The following is a 25,967-nucleotide window of genomic DNA, read 5'->3' as shown; positions in this document are numbered from 1 at the left end:
TGAGTTTCCGCCACTGTGGATTGGTGAAGTCCAAACTCTTTAGAGATGATTATTATTATTATTATTTTTTTTTCTTTCTCAATCCTGATGAGCATCAACAACCCTTGTTTTAAGGCCCTCAGAAATCTCCTTTGTTCATGCCATGATACACTTCCACAAACACATTGTGAAGATAGGACTTTAAATAAAACAGGTTGCCCACTCGCACCTGATTGTCATCCCATAGATTGAAAAGACCTGACTGTAATGTCTCCTTCACATTATCGCTAATCCTAAGGGTTCACATACTTCCACTACTCACAGATGTTATATTGGATCATTTTCCTCAAATGATCAAGTCTAATATTTGACTCATTGATTTGGATATCTTTATCTGCTTTAGCACTTGTGAGGAAATCTGATGTAGATTTAGGTCAAATTTATGCAGAAGTATAGAAACTTCTAAAGGGTTCACAAGCTGTCAAGCACCATTGTAACTGGGTAGATTGGCCGTCACCGCCCAGGAAATCGGAACAATCCCTGTGGGAGGTATACATGGTGTATATGGGCTGTGAGGATATGTGGGAGGTATACATGGTGTATATGGGCTGTGAGGATATGTGGGAGGTATACATGGTGTATATGGGCTGTGAGGATCCTGCTGACCTGTCCTTCTTTCTTTTCTGTTTTTCAGGTTTCGTTTGACAGTTCGAGCCCAGGTTGGTCCCATTTTATTACCTTCTGAGTGTCGCAGTCAGGGAGGATGACATGTTTTGGGCTGTCGTCCGACCCTAGTCGTAATGTGATTATGAGGAAGTGGATGTTTTACTGACAAGTCGTCAGTTTGTTATGTATTCAATAAGTGGATAGATAGAGAATATGTATATCTTCCAGAATGTAACATACAGTTATCATGTATACATTATTCCTAATAAGATACTTGAAATGCTTTGTCTTGTCCCAAGATTTAAAGGGGCCGTCCAGGCTACAGATACTGATGACCATATCATATTGTTGAGGGGCCGACACTCTGCACCCCGATCGATTAGCTGTTTCAGGCTACCATGGCACTGGAAACTAATGGGGTCATTTATTAAGACCGGCGTTTTAGATTCTGGTCTAAATCCCCCTGCGCTGGAGCTGGATGCACCTAAGTTATGTAGAGGCGCCGGCGTACAACGGCCTTAAATCTATGCCATCATCCTTGCTAGCATAGATTTAGATGACTTGCTACAGCAAAAACCGCCATAGAAAATCGTATAATGAAACGGGTCGTCCGGCACTCCGTCTCTTCCCTGCCCACGCTGCGCCACCTTTGCGACAAAATCTGCACCAAATGTATGCCAAAAAGTAGCTTATATTTAGTCATAAGTGACCCCCTAAGTGTTGGTGTACTTTCACACTAGCGTTTAAGTTTTCCAGTATTGAGATCCGTCATAGAGGGGGTCAATACTGGGAAAAAAAACGCTTCAGTTTTGTCCCCGTTCATTGTCATTGGGGTCAAAACTTAACTGAACAGAATGGAGCGCTCCAAAAGGTATTCCGTTCTGTTTAGTTGCATTCCCAGACCGGAGAGAAAACTGCAACATGTTGTATTTTGCTTTCTGTCCTGGGATGCGGAGCAAGACTGATCCGGCATGACCCACAATGCAAGTCAATAGGGACGGATCCGTTTTTTCTGCCACAATAGAAAACGGATACTTCCCCTGTTGACTTTCAATGGAGTTCATGACGGATCCGTCTTGGGTATGTTAAAGATAATACAACCGGATCCGTTCATAACGGATGCAGACGGTTGTATTATCGGTAACGGAAGCGTTTTTGCTGGACCCCACTTATCTGATATTGATAACCTATCTTGAGCATATATCCTCAATATCTGTAGACTGGAGAACCCCTTTAAAATGATTGTCATCTATTTATTTTTTTATTTTTTGTAAATGGCATTAACGGTGTTAATACCCTCATCGGTGAAGTGAAAACCATGATGTCCTGGCTCCAGCTTACTAGAGCATCAGAGTGGTGGAGCAGCCTCCTTTGCCTTTAAAAAAATAAAAATAAAATGTATGTGACAACCGCTTAAAATGTATCACCTATCCTAAGGATAGAGACCTGTCTGAGTGTGTAGGTCTGACTGCTGGGGCCCCAGCAATCTTGAAAGCAGGGATCCTGTGTCCAGCAGTCCCTTTTAGTGTTGAGCGAACTTCTGTTTTAAGTTCGGCGTCTAAAGTTCGGCGTCTAAAGTAGCAGAGAATCCCGATATGGATTCCGAATTCCGTTGTGGTCCGTGGTAGCGGAATCAATAATCGGCCATTATTGATTCCGCTACCACGGACCACAACGGAATTCATATCGGGATTCTCCGCTAACCGGAAGCCGAACTTTAGACGCCGAACTTAAAACAGAAGTTCGCTCAACACTAGTCCCTTTCCCTTATGATTCGAGTGACGGTCGAGCATGTTTGCTGCTGCTCCATTCATCTCTATGGCTCTCCCATAGTGCTCCGCTGTGTCCATCAGTCCCATGCGTATAGATGATTGGAGTGCCAGTCTGCATGCTGAACCGCTCCATTCATATGGGGCCACACCTGACCCCTGTTCTTGTGATTGCTGGTGGTCCCAGTGGTCAGACCGTCTTGGATGTGGGATAGTTGATAGGTTTAAATCTTGTGACAACCCCTTTGAGTCAACTTCCCATTTCACAGAACATTTACAAGCGGCATGGCCCTCTGTATTGTATTGGGCGGCCCCTTCGGTGCACACTCTGTCTTGGGCCAGGTCCACAGAAGTGTATTAGATCCCTGTGATCCTGTAAGTTCAGGTCCGAAATAGGGGCGCCTAATGTGGCGGTAACGCACTTGTGTGGACCTGACTTTGGTTATTGCTTTCACTTCTGGTTAGTGTCACAGAGACACCTGTGTCTGAGACTATGCAGCCCAACACAGGAGGTTAGAGGGGTCGTCCAGCCCCTCTCTCTGATCAGTCAGACTGTAGGCACGGAGAGACAGAAGTGCACATCAGCAAGTACCATGTGGGGCCCCATTGACTAGAATTTGACCTGTGCCCTATACTTGAAAGGGGTGCTCAGAATTACAACAGGATAGGCGATAGGTCTCTGATTATTGGGGGGCACCACTGAAGGACTCCCTTTTGTATGGAACAGCGTGTATGCCGTACTGCCCCAGTCTGTCTGTCTGGGGCTGACGGAAGTAGCACAATACACGGCTGTCTGTCAGTCGCATAGACTTTGAATGGAGTAGCACTGCACATGTGTGATTGCCGCTCTGTTCAAAGAGGGGCAGGGGAACGGTGATCGTTGCGATTTTGGGACAGTCAAACTTGTAGCAGGTAGATACCAGAATATATTTCATGTCTTTCTGGGAATATATGTTCATTCAGTTTTTGTGACTGCTTATGTTATGAGGAAATGCCACAGTCTTAATGCATACCGACACTGTAAACTGCATAAAGGAGACTTAAACCTAAAGTAAAAAAGCTTATAAAGAATGTGACTAGAGCTGCCAGGATGGTGCTCATAGAAGTAAGGCCGTGTTCACATCTGCATGCAGAAATCCAGCCTGCTGGAGTTCACCGTATATAATGGGATCCGACGGGGGATCCTGCTGCTTTCTGCCATCGATGCCAGCTTGCGGCCGGACAAAAAGTCCTGTGTGAACAATTTTCTATGTGGTCGAAAGCTGGCATTTCTGCCGAAAAGCGGTCGGATCCCATTAGTCAATGCAGGATTTCTGAACACAGATCTGAACCCAACGTAAATGTTCCTGGAGGTTCTTAGCACTAAATGCGTCTGGAATCTGGACTTCTGTCAGACATTTTATTGTAGCCTAAAATAGAACAGTGATGGTTTTCTGTCTCTTTTAAACGTGCATTTAAATAGTTCATTAACTCGTCTAAAGGCAATAATGAAATCCTGATGAAACATACGATGTAAAGGGGGTATCCAGTGATGGGTCGTCATTATCACATCAGCAGGGGTCCGAGTCCCAGTATTCAGGGAGCCGCTGAACTCCCCTAAGCTCTGGGGATTGCAGCTTTCCAAGCACAGTGCTGCACATAATATAGTGGCCGTGCTTGGTATTGCAGCTCGGCCCCATTCACTTCTATGGGGCTGAGCTGAAATGTCGCCGTTCATCAGTCACATGGCCTAGGAAGAGGCAGCAGTACTCAGAGAGCACCCATCCTCTTCTAACAGCTAATCGGCTGGGGTCCCAGGTGTCAGACCCCCGCCCATCTGATATTGAGGACCTATCCATAGAATAGGTCATCGGTATATATTACTAGATGAGCCCTTTAATGAGTAACAGCCTGACTCAGGTTCTTCTTTTTCCCTTTCATTTAAGGCAGGGATGTCCAACCTGTGACCCTCAAGCTGTAGTAAAACTATAACTCCCACCATGCCTTTCTGTAGGCCATCTGGGCATGCTAGGAGTTGTAGGTTGGGCATCCCTGGTTTAAGGGATTGTAACTTTGGCCATGGAGAGATGCAACCCTTGCAGTGCCCTCATTATATATTATACACCCCTCCCCCAATAGTGCCCTTCAGTATAAGTATTACCCCCAATAGTCCCTTACATACTGCTGGGTCCCAAAAAAAAAACTCGCCTCAACCTCTTGACCGTGAGGGAACACTCGCTCTGCACTGGAGAGAGAAGGACCTGGCGCTCCCAGAATGGTGACGTCACGAGTGGGAGAGTCCGGCTCTGTTCCCTCCAGTGTAGAGGACGTGTTTAACCCCTGAAAGGCACTTTTACCTGTTTTAACGGCCGTTATGTGAATAGCCCCATAGACTTATATTGGTTCTAAAAATGGCTGCGCAATGTTTGTTTGCCGTCACTCAGCAGCTTATCTCTTCTGTGTGAATGTAGGACCACCTCCTCATAGAGGGGAGCCTGTCAATCACTGATGGGACCGCCTCCTCGTAGAGGAGAGCCTGTCAATCACTGATAGGGCCGCCTCCTCGTAGAGTGATGCTTGAATTACCGATAGGGCTGCATCCTCGTAGAGGAGAGCCTGTCAATCACTGATGGGACCGCCTCCTCGTAGAGTGATGCTTGAATTACCGATAGGGCCGCCTCCTCGTAGAGGAGAGCCTGTCAATCACTGATAGGGCCGCCTCCTCGTAGAGTGATGCTTGAATTACCGATAGGGCCGCCTCCTCGTAGAGGAGAGCCTGTCAATCACTGATGGGACCGCCTCCTCGTAGAGTGACGCTTGAATTACCGATAGGGCTGCATCCTCGTAGAGGGGAGCCTGTCAATCACTTATAGGACCGCCTCCTCGTAGAGTGACGCTTGAATTTCCGAAAGGGCCGCCTCCTGGACTTCAAGGCCCAGAATGAGGAGGAATTTAGATAAATGAAATACAAGTTTTACTGAATCTATTCCCACAAAACTATGTATAAATCTGCTCAGCTTCTTGTGCCTGCAGGTTACACTGCATTTTCATGGTTCCCTTTAACGGGAAGGTATACCTAATGCAGGGCCTGATAGGTGGGGCAGGATATAAAAATCCCTGTCATGCCCCACCCCCTCAGGCTTTGCAGTAGCCGTAATACGTTGTTTCACCTTTAGGCCTCATGCACACGACCGTTTTTATTTTTTTTGCGTATTTTTCGCGGACCGCAAAATACTGATAAAGCCATACGGTCGTGTGCAATAGGCCTTACATGGAGTGTTCCTTTTAATTTCTCCTGACTCGATGGCAGCGTGTCAGTGAGTTGTTATACTGCAGATCAGACAGCGGAGCCGATATGTATTCAGGGTTTGGAACATCTGACAACTACATACGTTCAGGGGATCATGCTTCCAGTGGTTGTAAATTATTGCATCTGTGCATAAACCCACACAAGTGTCATCCATGAAGAAAAAAAAACAAAAAAACTTTTGATCTGCTGTACGACATGGCAAAGGTTTTGATCAGTGATCTGATCTCCAGAACGGGGAGAGAGAGGAGCTTGTACCGAGCAAGGTCTCCTCGCTGTAGAGCGGAATATGTGATTACGGATAGGCAGGGGTCTCTGCTTACCGCCCCCCCCACTGATCAAAACCTCTGATATGTCACTATGACTTTGGTGAAATCTCAGTGACTCTTTAGAGTGTCAACCGGTAGAGCTAATACAGAAAAGAATGAACACAAAAATCCTCCTTGTCACCTGGAAAACATCTCCGATATATCGGAAGTATCTCTTCCCAGCTATACGTTGTACAGAAAAACTTGACATGGAGTAATTCCTTGACATGGTAGTACCACTGCTACTTAATTCTAAAGCTGGCCATACGACCAGGATGGCCGACCATTGAAGAAATGGCTTTTGTGTGCCAGCATCAGACAAGCTGGAAAGTTTTGGTCTGCGTAAGTGACATGTGTATGGCATGGTCGGCTGAATTGGGGGCGCTCGGTGGCCATTGTCCTGAAGGGCCAGGAAGTCCATCTTTATTTTAAAATGGGGTCCCCAGTCAGCGAGTTTAGTCTCGCGCGTATGACCGACTTTGCTGATTTTAAAAACCTATAAACTTCAAGGTCTAAACGGTGAGGACAATAAAAAGGCATCTAAACTAAACCTAACAAAGCGACCTTAACGACACCAGCGCAGGCAGACTGTCCCACAACATAGATGTTGCTATTAGGTCTTGGGTGCATGATGGGGGGTGAAGCAGCAGCCAGGAGTCGTAGGGGAGTCTCATCAGATCTTAGGAACTTAATGTGAGTCTCGAAAATATTGTTTTTATTTCAATTTTTCTCTGAAATAGATAACTGAAGCATATCACAATGAAATATTCAATCAGAATGACCAAGCGAAAGTAAAGGTAATTTGTGAAACCACTTTTTTTTTTTTTTTTTCTAATTCATTTTCTAAATGCTTAAGTGAGATTGGTGCTTCCCGAACATAGAGCTGATGGAGATATTAAAGGGGCTTCTATTCTGCTGTGCAAACTCCAGCATGTAAGCCGAGGGTTCAGCAGCCTGCGGCACTCCAGCCTTTGTGAATCTACAACTTTCAGCATTCTGGGAGTTGTAGTTTCACAGCGGCTGCAGTGCCGCAGGTCGCTGACCCCCAGGTCTAAGCCCTGCAGAAAATGAGAGTTGTAGTGTAATTTACATCACTTGGCTATGTTGGACTTTGCTAGCCTACTTATGATTTGGTGGGTGCACCTTGGTATTTCTAAGCTCCGGGGCGGAACGATTGGTATACAGATCCCATAGAACTTCTGGACACCCCTCGCTCTGGGGCGAACCAGACGAGACTGGGAACAAGTGGTCAGATAAGGGCTTCCGCCCCTCATTTTAGCAGTCGGTGGGGCTCTCAGCACCTGGACCTCCACTGATAGAAACTTCTGACATGTCAGAAGTTTATTCAAATGATTGGTGCCCTTTAAGAGCAGCGGATAAGGCAGCTGTCCAAGCGATTTTACATAGGTGGGAACTGTATATATACCAAGCGGCAATCTGAGGAGACCCAGGCTTTTTGGGAAAGATAATATATATATATATAATTTATTTTGTCCTGGAGAACATTGCTCCCATCTGTAGAGTCTGCACATACCGGAGCAGCCAAGCAATTCTCCATCAAGATTTATTTGGGCTCCAGGTGACTCTTTGTAGTCTCGTAGACGAGCAGCCTTTGCTTTGTGTGTTTTGCACCCAGCTCCCAAATGATTTGCATTGAAAGGTTATAACTTGGAACAGTTTAGTTTTAGTATTTGCAGAGAGAGACTTGGAAGCGTCGTTGAAAAAGCGTCTGCATCCTGACTCCACAGACACGTGCGCTGCCAGGATTCGGAGACGAGTAGCTCCGCTAGGTGCACTGCTTCATGTGGAGAACTCTTAAAGGACTCTTTACACCTAAATCCATCATGAATGCTTGTTGCGCAGCGAATTGTGCTAGTACAGATATACAGTATACCGTCTGTGCAGGCTGCGTGTCAGTCTTTTTCTCGTACAATGGGGGGGGGGGGATATATATATATTTTTTCTCCCGAGTACAGCCCTTACATCGGCTTTAGAATAGTTTACCTGGTTCTTTGCAGAGGTTATTTTTGTGACTTGTTTTATGCTCAGGATGTTTTTAGTTTTTTTGTCTTTTATATTGCACAAGACGCTCGTTGCTTTATCTTTATTAAACGCAGCATTTCATTCCTTTCTTTCAGTCGGCTCCCTGTCATCTGAGGATCATGACTTTGACCCCACGGCTGAAATGTTGGTTCATGACTATGATGATGAGCGGACTCTTGAAGAGGAGGAAATGAAGGAGGACGGCAAAAACTTTAGCTCAGAAATTGAAGATTTAGAAAAGGTGGGGAGCTGCAGCTGGCGCATTGCGTATTTGAAGGCAGATCAGTATGTGTTCACACACGGCAGATTTAGTGTAGAAATGTCTGCCATTAAAAATCCCCACCAGTCTTCTGAATGGGGTTGATTTTGCCATCAAGCTTGTGGATTTCTGCAAGCCCCATTCAGATGAATGGCGGAGACACAGAAATGTCTGCAGTTGATCTGCCTCATGTGAATTCACCCATATAATGGTGGTGATCTGTTGGAGCTGATATATTTATGCCTCATATTTCCACAGGAAGGAAACATGCCTTTGGAGGACTTGCTTGCAATTTATGTGTATGAGCCTGCAGATCCACTCATGGCAGGATCCAGCGCAGGGAGCTCCCCAAGTGAGCTCGCTGATGAGCTGCCGGACATGACGTTAGATAAGGTAAGTCATTACAGCCCCTTACTGTTCACTTATTATGGGGTTGGGTTTTGTGCACACTGCATTTTGAGCTCATCATTAGTTGCATATGTATCCTAAGGGCCCCAGCCATCCATTGGAGGTCAAAGAGGGTCCCTTTTGGCCTTTGTCTCGAGATATTTGTCAGCATACTTTTTTCTTTTTTTTTAAACCGTATAGTGGTATCTCATTGTCGGCCAGATCTCCCCATCTGTCCCTTCTTTTTGCATTCAGTACCTCTGTCACTGGACCTTCGCGCGCCCCCCTCTCCCCTTCCCACACACCCCTATCGGACACTTTGGATATATCCTATGTATATGCCAAATCGTGTGGAATTTTGGAAGTGTGTATACTGCACATATGCAATGCATGCAAACCCCAACACACTTCCAAACACCAATCTTTATTTTTTTATTTTTTATTTTTCCAGGAGGAAATTGCAAAGGACCTTTTGTCCGGTGATGATGAAGAAACGCAATCATCTGCTGATGACTTGACACCATCTGTGACGTCACATGAAGCAACAGACTTTTTTCCACGCCCCTTAAGATGTAAGTAAAAACTGACAGACGAGTACAAAGTGTTTCATATCGCTGCTTTGTGTTAGGGTACTTTCACACTAGTGTTTTTGTTTTCCGGTATTGAGTTTCGTCCTAGGGGCCCAATACCGGGGAAAAAAACTGATCAGTTTTATCCTAATGCATCCTGAACGGAATGCTTTCCATTCAGAATGCATCAGTTCAGTCCCTCTTACGAAAATACCGCAGCATGCTGCAGTTTTCTCTCCGGCCAAAATACCTGAACACTTGCCAGAATGAAATGTATTAGTGCCGGATCCGGCCCAAGTGTTCTGGCAAAACGGATCCGGTTTTAAAGTCTGCGCATGCGCAGACCTTTAAAAATGAGAGGGAAAAAAAATAAATACTGGATCCGTTTTTCCGGACGACAACCGGAAAGAGTGATCCGGTATTGCAATGCATTTGTGAGACGGATCTGGATCCATCTCACAAATGCATCCGGATTGCCGGATCCGGCAGGCAGTTCCATGCCGGAATCCTCTGCCGCAAGTGTTTGATGATGATTGGTCATCAATATTTTACTCCTGGAAAACCTATTTAAAGGGAGTCTGTCATCACAGGTTCACCTTTTTAACCCTTCCCATAGCTTTCTAGCAGCATTACGGTTGATAAAAACGTTACCTTTATAAGCAATCGTGGACTTATAAAACTGGCAAAAATAGTAGGATATGCAAATGAGGGCTCGCAAGTGCCCAGTGGCGGCGCCAACCTCGTAGGTGCCCAGGCAGCTCTGCCTTATCGTCGCTTCCCCCCGCCCAGTCTTTCTCTCTGCCCGCCCATCCTTTCCCTCTGCCCGCCTATCTACTTGCTTCTTGTCTCGCCGAGATCCCGCACCTGCACGCTGAGTCCGTCGGCCGGCGCATTGCAATGTCCATTCCTGGGGCGGCATCACAGTAATTAATGCGCATGCGCCGGCTAACTTGTCTGGCTATGTACGCCTTTGGGTCTTTATTAAAAATATGGAATCCTTTTTTTTTCTGTACACAGCTGAAAGGCTCTAGAAGCACCCTTTTGGATTTTCTTTCTTTTCCATCAGTTGGGGAGCTGACGGCTCCTTATCTCTGCTCTCTGACTTTATAAACTCTCATTATAGCCCAGTTATTATCTTACTGATAAGAATGTGGCTTTAATAAGTGTTTTATGACCTCTCAGTAGTTTAGAAATAAGGTTTATTAGATGACAAGCACAAAAACACAGGTAAAAAAAAAAACGTAACCCTTTGTAACAGAATGGCGCAATATTTTTAATAAAGGCCAATTGAAAATATGATTTTTATCCAAAATGAATAAAATGCAATCATAAACAAAAATTGCCTCTGAAGGTGTACATACCATATCCAGACTATACATTTTTGGGCATGAAAAAAAATCTCTGCCGCTTTCCTCTTTGATTAATGACACTGAATCACAGAATAATGCCTTTCCATTATACACAGCAAACACTGCATGTGATGGCGACAAGGAGTCAGAAAGTGAAGATTTTGAAACAGACATTGGAAACTCTCCAGAGGACTTAAGGAAGGTAAATGTCTTTATGGAGACTCAAACACTTCAGGGGTATTTTTTTACATGATTAGTGCCAAAATCTGTCCCATAACTTACTTTGTAGGAAATAATGGTTGGCCCATATCATCAAGCCGATATCCCACCTTTTCAGGGACACTACATGGCAGATTTATCAGGTGAGTGCTCTGAAGCCCCATCTATAGCCGCTGCGCCATGATGTGCGGTATTTATATGTGTAACATGTTCATAATTTTTGCAGCATACGAATATGAAGATCAGTTGATTTGGAGTCCAGGTGTCCTTCCAGAAAGCAAAGTGGAAGAATATCTTTTGGAAACCAGAATTGACAACAAGAGGGCGATGGGCAGGGTCTCCGATGGAATGATCATTAAGGATGATGAACAGGTAAGTGTGTCCCGATTCTGCTACCGATGGCCACCTCCATATGATTTGAATGGTGTGTGAGCATTGGGAAATACTTGCCAAAAATACAACCTGCATAATATATTCCATTTGGACTTGGCAAAAAGAAAGTGAAGAACAAGGCTCTCGCTTTAGTGGAGCTCATGAAAGTCAATGGAAGCAGCTATTGCAGAACAGCTGATCGGGTGTGGGGTGTAGGCTATCATTGAGTAAAAGGTGGACAACCCTTTAAAAAGGGGATAGCCGCTGAGTAGCTAAGGACAAAAGAAATGAATGAATTGCTTTCAGGTCCTGTCATTAATAATGTCCCAGGATTTTCTGTTGAGGAAAAAAACAATGGCAGAGATTTATCAAAATGGTGTAAAGTAGAACTGACTTAGTCGCCCACAGCAACCAGATTCCACCATTCATTTTCCAAAGAAGCTGTGAAAAATGAAGGGGGAATCTGATTAGTTGCTATGGGCAACTAAGCCAGTTCTGCTTTACACCAGTTTGATAAATCCCCCTCTTAATATCCCTGCTAATTTTTGCTTTTGGCATAACATTTCTGTTCTTTTATAGGCCTTGCATGAGCTCTTCAAATGTCGGTATAATATCCGAGAGGCAGTGGAACGATTCTGCAGTAGGAGAATGTTACACGGTAAGATTCTAGAGATACTAAGGCCCCAACTGCCGGTTTGCTGATCTGGGGAGCCATTGTATTTGCCAGTGGGTCACCCCTAGCAGTGATACGAGGGACACTAACAGCTCAGTGATATGTGCAGGACATCCTGCCGTCACGTGTGCTCCTCTCATGCAGGGCTTCCAACTGGCATGTATTAGCAGGATAATGTCTCCTCCAGATTACAGCACTTCCTTGGCTGCCCGGGCTCCAGATTTATCACCAATTCAGCGTTTATTAAGCTTCAGCTTCCTACAAGTGTGCAGGATCTACAGGCCCAGCTATAACATCTGTGAGCAAATGTGCCGCATGATACCTTGCAGAACCTGTATGCCTCCTTGTATCCAGGGTAGAGGCTGTATCTCATCTTGTATCCAAGCTAGAGGCAGTAACAGAGTACTAGAGACTCCTTTCAGTCATGGAAAGCTTCATTACAACAACTCCTTCTTGGTGCAGGATATTTTTTTTTCAATGTGTGTAAAACCAGCCTAGAAGGTAAAAAAAAAAAAGAGGCAGATATGAAGCTGCAGCAAAGCAATAAACCAATGTTTATTATAAGCCAAATGTGATTAACCAGAAGCAGCTCCAGCCCAAACTCACTTTATATGTCTGACTTTCAGATGATATCCGGCCTTGGTCTGAGGATGAATGTAGGAACTTTGAACATGCACTTGTAATACATGGGAAGGATTTTCATCTAATACAGAAAAACAAGGTAAATAAAGTGAAGATGACTGTAGAAATGTATTCTATAAAGGGAGGACTGTAGTGTAAAGCTGGTTCTCTTTATTTCAGGTGAGAACCCGGACGGTAGCAGAATGCGTTGCCTTCTATTACATCTGGAAAAAATCGGAGCGGTATGAATCCTTTGCCCAGCAAACAAGGTTTGGAAAGAAGAGATATCACCATCACCCTGGAGTAACGTGAGTTAAATTTACCAGGATGGTACCTTTTTTGGGGTAAACATGTTTGTGTTTTTTTGACCTTTTATATTTAAATGTAATAATAAAAAGGTTTGTTCTTTGACGGTGATGATGGCACATCCCTAGTCTGTGGGTGGGGGTCTGACAACTGTATGGGGCTGGGAGTGAAAGTGCCAACACTTTTCTGCTCTATGCAGTATATTGCGCATGTTATCATGTGCAAAATATTTGCTCACAAAGTGAAAGCAGTTCTTTGTGGTTTAAAAAAAATTCTCCAAGCCTGCATTAAAGAGGTTTTCCAGGATCCTCATTTTTCTCTGGCGGGAAAAGAAGCCTTAAAAGCCTGCTCAGTCTCCAGTGTTCCAGGGGTCTTTTTTTTTTTTTATGTTTTTTTATTCCTGGCGCTACAGCAGTGACACAACCGACTGCCTGATATGACCACTGAGGCCAGTGATTGGTTGCAATGATCATGTAGGTAGTCACTGTGGCACTGGCAATGAAGGCACACCTGGGGATTGAGAAGGTGAGTAAGGTTGCCTTCACACTCTGCAGATTTTTATTTCTGAGACTGAAAAATCAGTTCTGCTGATATGAATAGGGCTGCTTTGTCTCCAAGCACATGATGTCTGCAAGCCCCATTCAGAAGAGAGGAAAACTGATTTTCAGTCGCAAAAATTTCTGCAACAAAACCTGCCACATGTTAAGGCACCCTGAGGTTTCTTTTTCTTTTTAGAACAGTCAAGTAAATGACTTGGGGGTCCTAGAAAGCCCCTTTTTAATTGGTGCATGGACTTGAAAATGGGTAGAAAAAATAAATAAAAAATACACAATAATGGAAAATTTACTTTTTTTTTGCATCCCGCTTGAGCCTTAGGCCTCTTTCACACGGGCGTCGCGTGTGAGGGCCGGATAAGAAGCGGGTGCGTCGCGGGAAAATGTGCGATTTTTCCGCGCGAGTGCAAAGCGTTTTAATGCGTTTTGCACGCGCGTGAGAAAAATCGGCATGTTTGGTACCTGAACCTGGACTTCTTCACAGGACTTGGGTTTGGGTTAGGTGTTGTGTAAATTTTGTTATTTTCACTTATAACATGGTTGTAAGAGAAAATAACAGCATTCTGAATACAGAATGCATAGTACAATAGGGCTGGAGGGGTTAAAAAAAATTTGAACTCTCCTCATCCACTTGTTCGCGCAGCCCGGCTTCTCTTCTGTCTTCTTCTTTGCCCAGGAGGGAAAAGGACCTGTGGTGACATCACTGCGCTCATCACATGATCCATCACCATGTTGGATCATGTGATGAGCACAGTGATGTCACCACAGGTCCTTTTCCCTCCTGCACAGCAAAGAAGACAGAAGAGAAGCTGGGCTGCGCGAACAAGTGGATGAGGCGAGTTCAATTTTATTTTTATTTTTTTAACCCCTCCATCCCTATTTTACTAAGCATTCTGTATTAAGAATGCTATTATTTTCCCTTATAACAATGTTATAAGGGAAAATAATAAAAATCGGGTCCCGATCATCTCCTAGCAACTTGCTTGCAGATGCTTGCGATTTTCACACAGCCCCATTCACTTCTATGGGACCTGTGTTGCGTGAAAAACGCAGAATATAGAGCATGCTGCGATTTTCACGCAACTCACAAGTGATGCGTGAAAATCACTGCTTATGTGCACAGCCCCATAGAAATGAATGGGTCCGGATTCAGTGCGGGCGCAATGCGTGAGGTGAACGCATTGCACCCGCACGGAAATCTCGCCCGTGTGAAAGATTATGGTTAACATAAAGTATGGCCTCTACTTCAGGAATAACCCAATATGTGCCTTTCTCTTGTCCAGGGATTACATGGACCGGTTACTAGATGAAGCGGAAGACCTGGGAGGACAAGAAAATCCATCAGCCTTAACCTGCCAAAACCGATCCGATTCCCTCCCTGACTCACAGCTCAGCCTGCTTAGCTCCATCACGGCGAACGACCTGACAGGTGAGTCCATACTAGGAGTTGATATCCCGGTCCAGCTGACAGACCCGCAGGTGGCTGACCCCTCTTTCCTGCCTTTTCCTTTCAGCGCTGTCTCACAGTGTAGCATGCAATAATTCGGACGTGAACTGTTTGAACGATGGCTTCCCCGCATTGGACACGTTATCCCGGGGCCCGGTAAATCATGTGCCTGTCGGAACAGAAGACTTGCTGTTGTTGCCCACCAACGGGGAGAGCGATTGTTTTAACTTATTTGAGACTGGATTTTATCCTTCCGAGCTCAACACCGTTGGTTTGTGCAACGAGGAGGCGGAGAGGCCGGCCAAGAGGATAAAAATGGGGATCTCGGTCCCAGACTCCTTCATCAGTGACGTCTCTGTAAATAACCTGGGTGTGGACTTTGAGAACCATACACACCATATCACCAGTGCCAAAATGGCCGTGTCTGTGGCGGACTTCAGCAGTTTATCTGCCAGCGAGACAAACCGTTTTATAAGTTCACACACACTACACCACACAGCCCTACAGTCGGAGTAGTTCCTCCTGGGAGGCAGTTGCCGAAATCTGATCATAAACTTCGGGTTTGCCTAGTCTTTCACTGGAAGTTTGAACTGTTTTTTTTCTATGACATCAGTGATGTCTTTGTATGTACAGAACTATATCTTGATTTTGTCAAGAATTACCTTCATTTTGGTCCATTAATGTGGAAACGGACAACGGGAACTCAGTTTGTGTTCTGGGGAAGCAGCTTTAGGCTTAACTTTTTTTTTTTTTTGTTAAGTTTTGTTAAAAAAAAAAAATCTGCAGGTAACTGGGTCTCCATAACCAGCACAGTTGCGCGTCCGGCAGAGGGCGCGGGGGGGAAACCAATGTTTACAGGTACAAGGCCGATCCCTGCTTCATGTAGCATTTTTTTTTATTATTATTTCTGAAGCGGGATTGGCACAGTCTACTCTGAACTGCACAAAGCGCCCGGCACGATGGTTCCCTCGCCATGTCGTGGGCGGTGCACACCGTTACACCACAGTCTGCACCCGCCCCACGCATATGCCTTGTTTCAAGGGATCATGTTTTTGGATATCTACTGCTGGCGTGGATCTGTGTTCTTTTGTAGGATTTTTTTTATTTTATTTTTTTCCCCCTCCCTTTTTTGTGGTGTGTTTTTTTTTTTTTTTTAATTGGGGATTAACACTTGTCTACGACTTTTGAAGATTGTAAAATAAATTACACAATCTGTGTATCTCCGTTTCCTGAGGAAGAGGATCTAGTCCGAGCTCGGCTTGTAATTCCCGAACACACGGCGTGGCGGTACACGTCTTACCATCGGCTCGGCCTGGGCTGTGAGCGCAGCTAGGTGTGCAGTACCACTACCCTCCCCCCCCCCCCCCCCCTCCTCCTCCAGGCAAAGTGCTAGAAAGTCTGTGTATACTGCCCCCTAGTGGCCGTGCACATATTCCATGTGCTTCCTTTGCCAAAGAGTCCTTCCTGTCAGTGTCCAGTCTGTCTACCCCCCCAAGAGCGTCATTGTCCACTGCTGCTCCCTAAAGGCGCTGTCTGGGGGCGGGGAGGGGGTTACTTAGGACTGGTAGGTTTGGGGTGGGGTATTTATTATTCACTTACTGTGAACACGCCGCCGTCGCCGCTTCTCACACTTATTTGAAGGATTATAAGTTTACACTGCAGGTTCTCCATGGAAGGCCATGGACGATAAGCAGTTCTAGTCGTTGTCTTTTCACTTTTATTTTATTTTTTTCCTCATTGCGGCCGTCTCTATGAATTGCTGATCATTGCTTCCATTCCATACGGATGACCGATCACTTCAAGCTGTTGCACTTTGAGCCCCCCCTCCCCCTCCCCCGCTGGCCGAAGCAGTAATACTCAGTTTATCTATGCATTGCTGGACTCTCAGTAAAAATGAGGAGACGTCTTTCCGGTTTCTTGCCAGTAGTTTAGTTTGTACAGACACTTTACTCACCGAATAGAGATGTTGTTTTTTTTTTTTTTTTTGACCAAAATGTATTTTTTGGCTTTGAAGAGGCGTTAAAGCTAGAAAGTTGTGCTTTTTGAGATTCAGTTTTATTGTAGCCTATGAATCCGATTCCTTCTGTCAGGGCCTCAGTGACAGTAAAACGGGTTTCCTATCGTTGCCGGGGTGACTAGCGAGCTCTTTTTGTATGTTAAATATATATATAAATATATCTATATATCTCTATTTTTTTTTTTTTTGATGTTGCTGATCGTGTCGGCAAAAGGAGTGATGGAAACTGTGAGCGAGCATTAAATCTTTACCTCTGATTCTCGTTACGTGGCAATAATTGCAAGACTTTTTTTGTAAATACTTGTACATTTTCGTATCTTGGATCTCTATTTCTGTAAAAAAAAAATAATAATAATATTTTTTTTGCTTTAGTTTCCTGCGGTGTATATATTTTTATTTTTTTTCCTTTTCTTCTTGTGCATGCCTGATGTGACCGAATGTGTACCACTATTAACTTTACCCATGTAAAATAGCTATTTATTATAATTTTTTTTTTTTTGTTTGTTTGTTTTAAGCTTTTTAAAAGCTGGGCTTTCTGTTTGAGATGTCATGCTAGTTGTTAACCCCTCGGCTGCTGCACGTTGTAAAACCTGTGACCCTCCAGCTCGCCGCCGCACCACCACAGCCTATGGAGCAGACACAGGTTCCAGACCCCTGTAGTATAGAGATGCCATGCATCATGGGCTGTACTGTAGAAGCACAGTTATTGGGAGGGAGGGGGACGGGGGCCATTGCAGCACGCTCTGGGGGTTCCTAGAATTGCTCTGGTGGCTTCGGTAATGTTCACCTGTGGTGATGAGGGTCTGCGAGGCCACACGCTCAGTTTAAGGGCTCATGCACGTGGCCGTATTGCGGCCCGCATAAGGCAGATCCGCAATACACGGGCACCGGCCGTGTGCATCAGGGATCGCGGACCCATTCACTTCAATGGGTCCGCAATCCGGGGGAAATGCGGAACGGAGGCACGGATCGGAAGCACTACGGAGTGGTGGGTGGGTTTTTACTGTAAATGCCTCCGCACCGCAAAAAGTAGTGCATGCACTACTTTTTTGCGGTGCGGGCCGTAGGATGCGGATCGCAGACCCTCCATTCAAGTGAATGGGCCCACAATCTGCCTGCGGCTGCCCCACGGTCGGTGCCAGTGCATTGCGGACCGCAATTTGCGGTCCACAGCTCGGGCACGGCGCCCCAACATTGTCAAGGAGTGACCTGCAAACGTGAAGAATCCATCTTTTGCCTTTCTGAATCGAAACGTTAAAAGCACAATTTCTCTAGGAAACCGATGAATTCTTTGTTTTTGCAGCAGTTGAGTTTCATGCAGATAAACCAAATAATGTCCACATCTATAGTTTTATTAAGCGAGCGTCTGATCTGTTACATGGGGCAGAGCAACAGAATCCAAACTATAGAAGCAGGAGATTCCTGATCGAGCTGCAGCCCCCGGACCAATTATTAGTGTTTTTTTTTTTTTTTTTTTTTCGGTGCACCAGGCCTTATGAAATTTGCCTCAAATAGATGCTGTTGGGTTTAGACATTGACCTAAAATGCATCAATTTAAGAAGAGTTTTCTACAAGTCTCAACAGTCACCATTGTAAAAACATCTGAGCGCACGATTGCAGTATCCTGTAATACGGTGTCTGTTGGACCCGTCCGCTGTAGAGACCGACACATTGTGGATACCGGGGGTTCTGAGTGAATTCGCTTAAGTTAGGTATACTTCATGTCTGTGTTCTTTCTGTCGCCCTTCCCCGGCAGCCATTCCTGACTACAGACACCTGTGGTGGGACGAGCGCTTCGATGCCTTAAGGACTGCGCCTTTATGTTTAGTCACCCGTAGCCACTTATGCGTCGTCTTCTGCATTATCTTTTTATTTTTTTTTTCACCATTTCTATTGCTGAATTTACTTGAAGTGTTGTAGGACAGTCCTCTAGTGTGTCCCATTGGCTCCGCAGTTGTGCAGGTTTTTTTATTTTTTTTTTGCCTTTATTCATTAAAGTCGAGCTCCATGAATGGGAGAATTGTATTTTATTTAATTTTTTATTTTTTTTGCCTAAACGGTGAACAAGAGGATTGCGCCCAGGAGGCTCGTGGCTAAAGCCTCCAACAAGTAATTAGAATATTATATTTTTTCTAAAAAATAAAAATTAAAAAAAATAATCAGAAAATCGTACACATTAAGATGGATTCTTTGCTGGTGACTTTCTAATAAAGAAATTCTTGTCATGTCCATTTGTTCAGCTCTGTATGAATATTCCTGTCGTACCACCAGTGTCTGTGTTCTTCTTTCTTTTTCTTTTTTTCTTGTTTCCAGTTTAAAACAGAAAATTACCAGTAACGACCCTGAGGAACCATTGGGTGACAATCAGAACCACCTTTTGTTAGCGAGGCTCCAGGAGGTCACTGTACATTGGTTTTAATATTTGTACAGAAACACTTTTTTTTTTTTCCTTTTTTTTAACATTATTTTGTATTTTTGTTGTATTTTAATATCTGGTGTACAGTTCCAGAAATAAAGGTCTGGAAATGTAAACTGTGTGTCCGCGCTTCTTGTGACTTTGTTACTTTTAGGTTTGAATGCTGCAACATTGTAACCAGTTTTTAACCATTTGCAGGCCACCCGTAGCAGATGTGCAGACCCTGGGGCGATGCGGGCAGGGATGCTCAACTTGTGGCCCTCCAGTTGTTGTAAAACTACAACTCCCACCATGCCCATCTGTAGGTTGATAGCAGTAGGCTGTCCGGGAATGATGGGAGTTGTAGTTTTGCAACAGCTGGAGGGCCGCAGGTTGAGCAAGCCTGGTGCATAGAGGATCAAACTAAATACTTAGAACACAATGAGCAAAAAAACACGTTCAAAGTTGTCAGCCGCCCCTGATGGCTAGCATCTTTACCTGGATTAACTTTAAAAGGGACTTGCCACGACCGAATGGGTTCTCCGACCTCGTTTTGCTCTGATCTCCTCACTGTCCAATAATTCAGAAGAAAACAAATCTGGCACTTTCCACTCCCTCCTCAGTCCAAAACTGCAGACGCCTATTACAGACCTCTGTCCTTAAGATCTGGCCACCTAACCAACATTTTCAACCTCTCTCTCTTCTGGTATCTTTCAAATATTCTGACCCATCTTCTCTTGACCCATCCTGTACAGCTCTGTCTCTGATCTCCCCTTCATCTCTGAGCTCCTGGAGCGTTTATAGGGGTTGCACATGCGCGCAGCCGCTCCATTCATTGTTATGGGAGTTCCGGAGATAGCAGAGCGCTGTACTCAGCTATCTCCGGAACTGCCATAGAAATGGGAGCAGCAAGGGGGGTACAGGGTCCCCGTTCTTGTGATCGGTGGGGGTCCCAGCAGTAGTACCAACACCGATCTGTTATCCACTACCCTGTGGATGGGGGATAACTTGTACCCACTGGAATACCCCTTTAAGTACACGGTTCTCTTCCTATCTCTCTGGCTGCTCCTTCAGTGTATCGTTCGCTGGCTGTTGGGGTTCCTCAGGGTTCAGTCCTAGGTCCTTTCCTCTCTACACAGCCCCCTCGGACAGACTATCAGCAGATTTGGTTTCCAGTAGCATCTCTATGCTGATGACACCCAACTATATATGTGATATGACCCCTGCTGTACTACAGAACACCAGTGACTGTCTGTCCGCTGTCTCTGACATCATGTCCTCTCTGTATCTGTATCTCTCAAAAACTACTCGTGTTCTCTCCATTTTCTAACCTACCTAAACCCCATATCTCCCTCTCAGTGTGTGGCACCTAGGCGGCACACCTGCCATCTCGGTGTTACATTTGACACTGATCTTTCCTTCATCCCGTATATTCAATCTATTGCCCGCTCACATCGCCTGCACCTCAAAAATATCTCTAGAATCTTCTCCTTTCTTGCGCCTCTTTCACACGAACGTATGGTTTTGCAGTCCGTTTTAATCTGATCCGTATTTCCGTTTCACTAGTGTTTTCGTTCCGTTTCCGTATGTGATATGTTTTTTGCAGATTGGAAACTGAAGCATATCGTATACAATAATTACATAAAAAAATTGGGCTGGACATAAAATTTTCAATAGAAGTTTCCGCAAAAACGGAACGGATATGGAAGACATACGGATGCATTCCGTATCCTTTCCGATTTTTATTTACAGCCCCATTGACTTGAAGGAGCCACAGAACGTGATTTGCGGGCAATAACAGGAAAAGTTCTCTCTTTTAGCAGAACGGGAACGCATAGGGAGTAACGTCCATTTTTTTCTTTTTTTGCGGACCCATTGAAATGAATGGTTCTGTATACGGAACGCAAAAGGGAAAAAAAAAAAGTTTGTGTGCAAGAGGCCTTACTGTGGAAACAACAAAAACCCTCATTGTCGCCCTGATCCATTCCCGTCTGGATTACTGTAACTCACTATTGATTGGCCTCCCCTCACCAATCTATCTTGAATGTAGCGCCCTGTGCCAGTCACCACTCCGATGCATCCGCCCTGTGCCAGTCACTACTCCGATGCCTCCGCCCTGTGCCAGTCACTACTCCGATGCCTCCGCCCTGTGCCAGTCACTACTCCGATGCCTCCGCCCTGTGCCAGTCACTACTCCGATGCCTCCGCCCTGTGCCAGTCACTACTCCGATGCCTCCGCCCTGTGCCAATCACTACTCCGATGCCTCCGCCCTGTGCCAGTCACTACTCTGATGCCTCCGCCCTGTGCCAGTCACTACTCCGATGCCTGTCAGTCACTACTCCGATGCCTCCGCCCTGTGCCAGTCACTACTAAAATGCCTCCGCCCTGTGCCAGTCACTACTAAAATGCCTCCGCCCTGTGCCAGTCACTACTCCGATCCCTGTGCCAGTCACTACTCCGATGCCTCCGCCCTGTGCCAGTCACTACTCCGATGCCTCTGCCCTGTGCCAGTCACTACTCCGATGCCTCTGTCCTCTGCCAGTCACTACTCCGATGCCTCCGCCCTGTGCCAGTCACTACTAAAATGCCTCCGCCCTGTGCCAATCACTACTCCGATGCCTCCACCCTGTGCCAGTCACTACTCCAATGTCTCCGCCCTGTGCCAGCACACTAATCTGATGCCTCCGCCCTGTGCCAGTCACTACTCCGATGCCTCCGCCCTGTGCCAGTCACTACTCCGATGCCTCCGCCCTGTGCCAGTCACTACTAAAATGCCTCCGCCCTGTGCCAATCACTACTCTGATGCCTCCGCCCTGTGCCAGTCACTACTCCAATGTCTCCGCCCTGTGCCAGCACACTAATCTGATGCCTCCGCCCTGTGCCAGTCACTACTCCGATGCCTCCGTCCTCTGCCAGTCACTACTCCGATGCCTCCGTCCTCTGCCAGTCACTACTCTGATGCCTCCGTCCTCTGCCAGTCACTACTAAAATGCCTCTGCCCTGTGCCAAACACTAATCCGATGCCTTTGCCCTGTGCCAGTCACTACTCCGATGCCTCAGCCCTGTGCCAGTCACTAATCCGATGCCTCCGCCCTGTGCCAGTCACTAATCCGATGCCTCCGCCCTGTGCCAGTCACTAATCCGATGCCTCGCCCTCTGCCAGTCTCTACTCTGATGCCTCTGCCCTGTGCCAGTCACTAATCCGATGCCAACACCCTGTGCCAGTCACTACTCCGATTCTCTGCCCTGTGCCACTCACTACTCTGATGTCTCTGCCCTGTGCCACTCACTACTCTGATGCCTCCGCCCTGTGCCAGTCACTACTCTGATGTCTCCGCCCTGTGCCAGTCACTACTCTGATGCCTCCGCCCTGTGCCAGTCATTGCACTGGTTGCCCATACAGTACAGTAATCGATTTAAACGGCTTATTCTCACCACAAATACACTCAGAAGCACTACACATATCGGCTGGTGGCGGCTCATGCAGCCTTATATCTACTCCCCTATTGTGGTAAGATGGCCGGACCATTGTACAAAACATACACTTGTTACCTTCGGTGTCACTCCTCATTCCTCTTGTTTTAATTGTTCACCGGTTTGCTGATTGTACAGCGACGCGGAATATGTTGGTACTATATAAAGATTATTATGACATTCCCTGCTCAAAAGAACATCCATCAAGATGCGGGGAGTGGACGGGGAAACCTTGACCATGGCGTGCAGCAGGTAGAGGAGCACCATAAGCACATGAAAAAGCTTCTATGGGCTTCTCTGAAAGTCATGACCAAGGGGACAGGTGCCCTTAAATAAAGCTGTTGTGGGCGCGTGCCCAGCCATGAGAGAGTGAAGACGTGCTCTCCCTGAGCTCCTCTGCATCCCTGGCGAAATCCATCTGCACCCAGCCTCTCCAGATGGGGAAAACGGTCAAAAAGGGTAGAGCCTGACCATCTCCGGGTTCCGGACCGACAGGCCTCCATGCAGCCACACAAGATGGCACCGGCGCTCGGACCATGCGCCCGCCTCCGACACACCGGGGAGCCCCACTACACAGCGCCACCGATCCCTCTCTGTGCCCCCACTGCTCTTCACCTCACCTGCAGTTGCAGAGCCGCGGGCCCGGGATCGGACCTCCCTGGAGCCGCGCTCATCGACGCCTTCCTCCCCCCTGGCGTGCGCACCTGACCTGGACCTGCAGGCGCTCGCCGCAGCGCTGAACACAGCCGACTTGCAGGTCAGTCATGGGGGCTCCCCACAGGACTCTAGCAACGGGGGACTAGGGGCTGGGGACCCCACCACTCCTCAAAGCTGCGCCCTGAAGCCCCTAGCCCGCCCTTTCTCGCCTAGTCAGCCCTCACCTGGCAGCATGGACGACTTCACCCTCCAGAGGGGCCCTTTGGTCACTCCTGCAGGCGCTCATCACCCTCCTGGGGAAGGCCCCCACAATAGAGGCGCTCCTTCTGTGCTGAATCCTTCCGTCCTCCCTCCCATTCTCCTGGGCCCTCTCTGGCTGCCTCGCCATACTGGTCCACTGGATCCTCCTGGGAAGGGCCCCACCAGCTACCGTCCGGGGCTTCCCCTAAGATACCGGGCCTCACATACACTTCCCCCTATGTAGGGGTCCCTTCTGCCTCAGCTGACCTGTTTGGGATGAAGCCAGGCCACCAACGATGGCAGACTTGCGCACTCTTATTTGCTCTCTGCCCACCAAAGCAGATTTATCCAGCTTTGCCACTAACATACTGCAGGAATGCAAGCGTGAATTTTCGCAGGTCCGCTCTGAGATGGCCGTGATTGACTCCAGAATTGACTCTGTCGCTCAAGACCACACATCTCTAACGGCCACGGTCTCGGCCCTCCAAGACACCCTCCAATCCTACGAGGCCCAGCTCTATACATCAGCACCTGGATGACATCGAAAATCGCAATCGCAGTAACAACATACGGATTCGAGGCCTGCCAGAATCGGTGACAGCCTCTGACCTTCTATGCACCATAGTTGGATTGTTTAACAAAGTCCTAGGTCGTCCGCCGGGCTCTCACATAGAAATAGATAGAGCGCATAGAGCCCTGAGATCCCCCAACCCGGATGGTTCTAAACCGAGGGACGTCATCTGTAGAATCCATTTCTACGTGATCAAGGAACAAATCCTGAATAACGCTGGACAGTCCTCGTCTTTGTCATTTGACGGGTCCACTCTCCAGCTTCTGCAGGACCTTTCCCGCTACATTCTGGCCCAGACAGCTGCCTTACGACCCCTCTTGGACCTTCTTAGGGAGCGAAGCATCCTCTACCGGTGGGGCTACCCTTTCGCCCTTTATGCGGGACCCAAAGGACAAGCGGCGACACTCCGCAAACCAGGTCCCCTTTATCACGGATTTAGTGGACAAGGTCCTGCCCCTGATTCGTGGAACGCTCGTGTTCTGCAGTGACCTTAATCTCACTCTCGACCCCACGCTCGACTATTCCTCAGGTAGGGCCTCCCTCTTTTATGCTGCCATCAAAAAGGTGAAAAGAGCACTGCTCCAAGTACTGTATGACCCATGGCGCATTCACCATCCCGCAGATAGAGATTACACCTTTTTTTCAGCTCCCCACTACTCATATAGAAGAATAGATTATATCCTTGTCCAGCAAACCGCCCTCTCGTGGTTGGTTTCCACGTCCATCGGCAATATCCTTTGGTCTGACCATGCCCCGGTTTTCTGTTCCCTGATGCTCCCTTCCTCAGCTAGAAACGAATGGACCTGGCGGTTAAATGAGTCCCTCCTCCTAGACGCAGTATGTGCTGCGGACCTCTACACCACTGTAGCCAACTTTCTCTCTGACCATGCCTCAGACCCAACCTCCCTTCCCATGCAATGGGAGGCCCTAAAATGTGTCCTCCGTGGGATTCTCGTCAAGCATGGCACCCGTCTTAAAAAGGAAAAGGCCATTACGGACTGCTCTGCAGAAGGTTGCATCTTTACAGCTTCTTCATAAGCGAGCCCTTTCTCAGTCCGTCCTTTGTGACCTTCAGAATGCGCGCATGGACGCGCGACGCCTTCTGGAAGCGTCCTACAAACGGATGATTCAAACCTGTCACAGTAAATTTTACGAGTATGGCAATAAGTGCGGACGTCTGCTTGCGAGGGCTCTCAGAGGCCATATTGCCGCTTCCCATGTCCCTGCTGTCAAAAATCACACATGGTGCACACTAATGAGGAAATCGCCTCCTCCTTCCACTCTTTTTACTCCCGATTGTATAACCTTCCTTGCCCCCATGATGCGGAGGTTGACCTGACCCCGATTCACTATCTCGTGGCCCTAAATTGTCTACTGAACAAAGCGCCAGCTTAGAGGCCCCGTTCACAGAAACTGAGTTACAGGGCGTGATCAAGTCCTTACCAGGTGGTAAGAGCCCAGGTCCTGACGGAGTTACCGCCAGTTTCTATAAGTCTTTTTCGGCTCCTCTCACTCCCTTTCTGTTGAAGGTCTTCAATGCTGTGTCCTCTGAATGCCCTTTTCCGGCGCAATCTACCATGGCCCACATTGCAGTGATCCCCAAGCCCGACAAGGACCCACACCTCTGCGCCAGCTATCGTCCCATTTCTTTGCTGAATGTGGACCTTAAGTTATTCGCCAAACTGCTTGCCAATAGACTAAATACGTTCCTGCCCTTTTTGATACACCCTGACCAGGTAGGCATTACCCCCGGGAGGGAAGCCCGTGATAACACCCTCTAAACACTAGACATCGTCCACCACATG

At 46.8% G+C, this 25,967-nt stretch overlaps 1 protein-coding gene across 2 annotated transcripts; it reads left to right on the top strand.

The window, feature by feature from the left end:
• The first annotated feature begins 670 nt into the window (after positions 1-670).
• MIER3 (MIER family member 3) lies at positions 671-16,081 on the top strand. Of its 2 annotated transcripts, XM_040420920.1 has the most exons (13): positions 672-698; positions 6,749-6,805; positions 8,147-8,292; positions 8,569-8,703; positions 9,149-9,269; positions 10,732-10,817; positions 10,905-10,977; positions 11,061-11,206; positions 11,786-11,864; positions 12,506-12,600; positions 12,681-12,808; positions 14,644-14,789; positions 14,875-16,081. In XM_040420920.1, exons 3-13 carry the CDS (start codon positions 8,194-8,196, stop codon positions 15,321-15,323), a joined length of 1,557 nt encoding a protein of 518 aa, XP_040276854.1. In that variant the 5' UTR covers positions 672-698; positions 6,749-6,805; positions 8,147-8,193; the 3' UTR covers positions 15,324-16,081. The 2 variants fall into 2 exon arrangements, with proteins under 2 accessions (XP_040276855.1, XP_040276854.1); XM_040420921.1 differs by lacking the exon at positions 6,749-6,805 and having other exon boundaries at positions 671-698.
• Positions 16,082-25,967: the final 9,886 nt, after the last annotated feature.

Source organism: Bufo bufo, chromosome 2 (assembly GCF_905171765.1).
Source record: "Bufo bufo chromosome 2, aBufBuf1.1, whole genome shotgun sequence".
NCBI lineage: Eukaryota > Metazoa > Chordata > Amphibia > Anura > Bufonidae > Bufo > Bufo bufo.
Note: the sequence above shows the minus strand (reverse complement) of the source record. Positions and strands in the feature narration are given on the sequence as shown.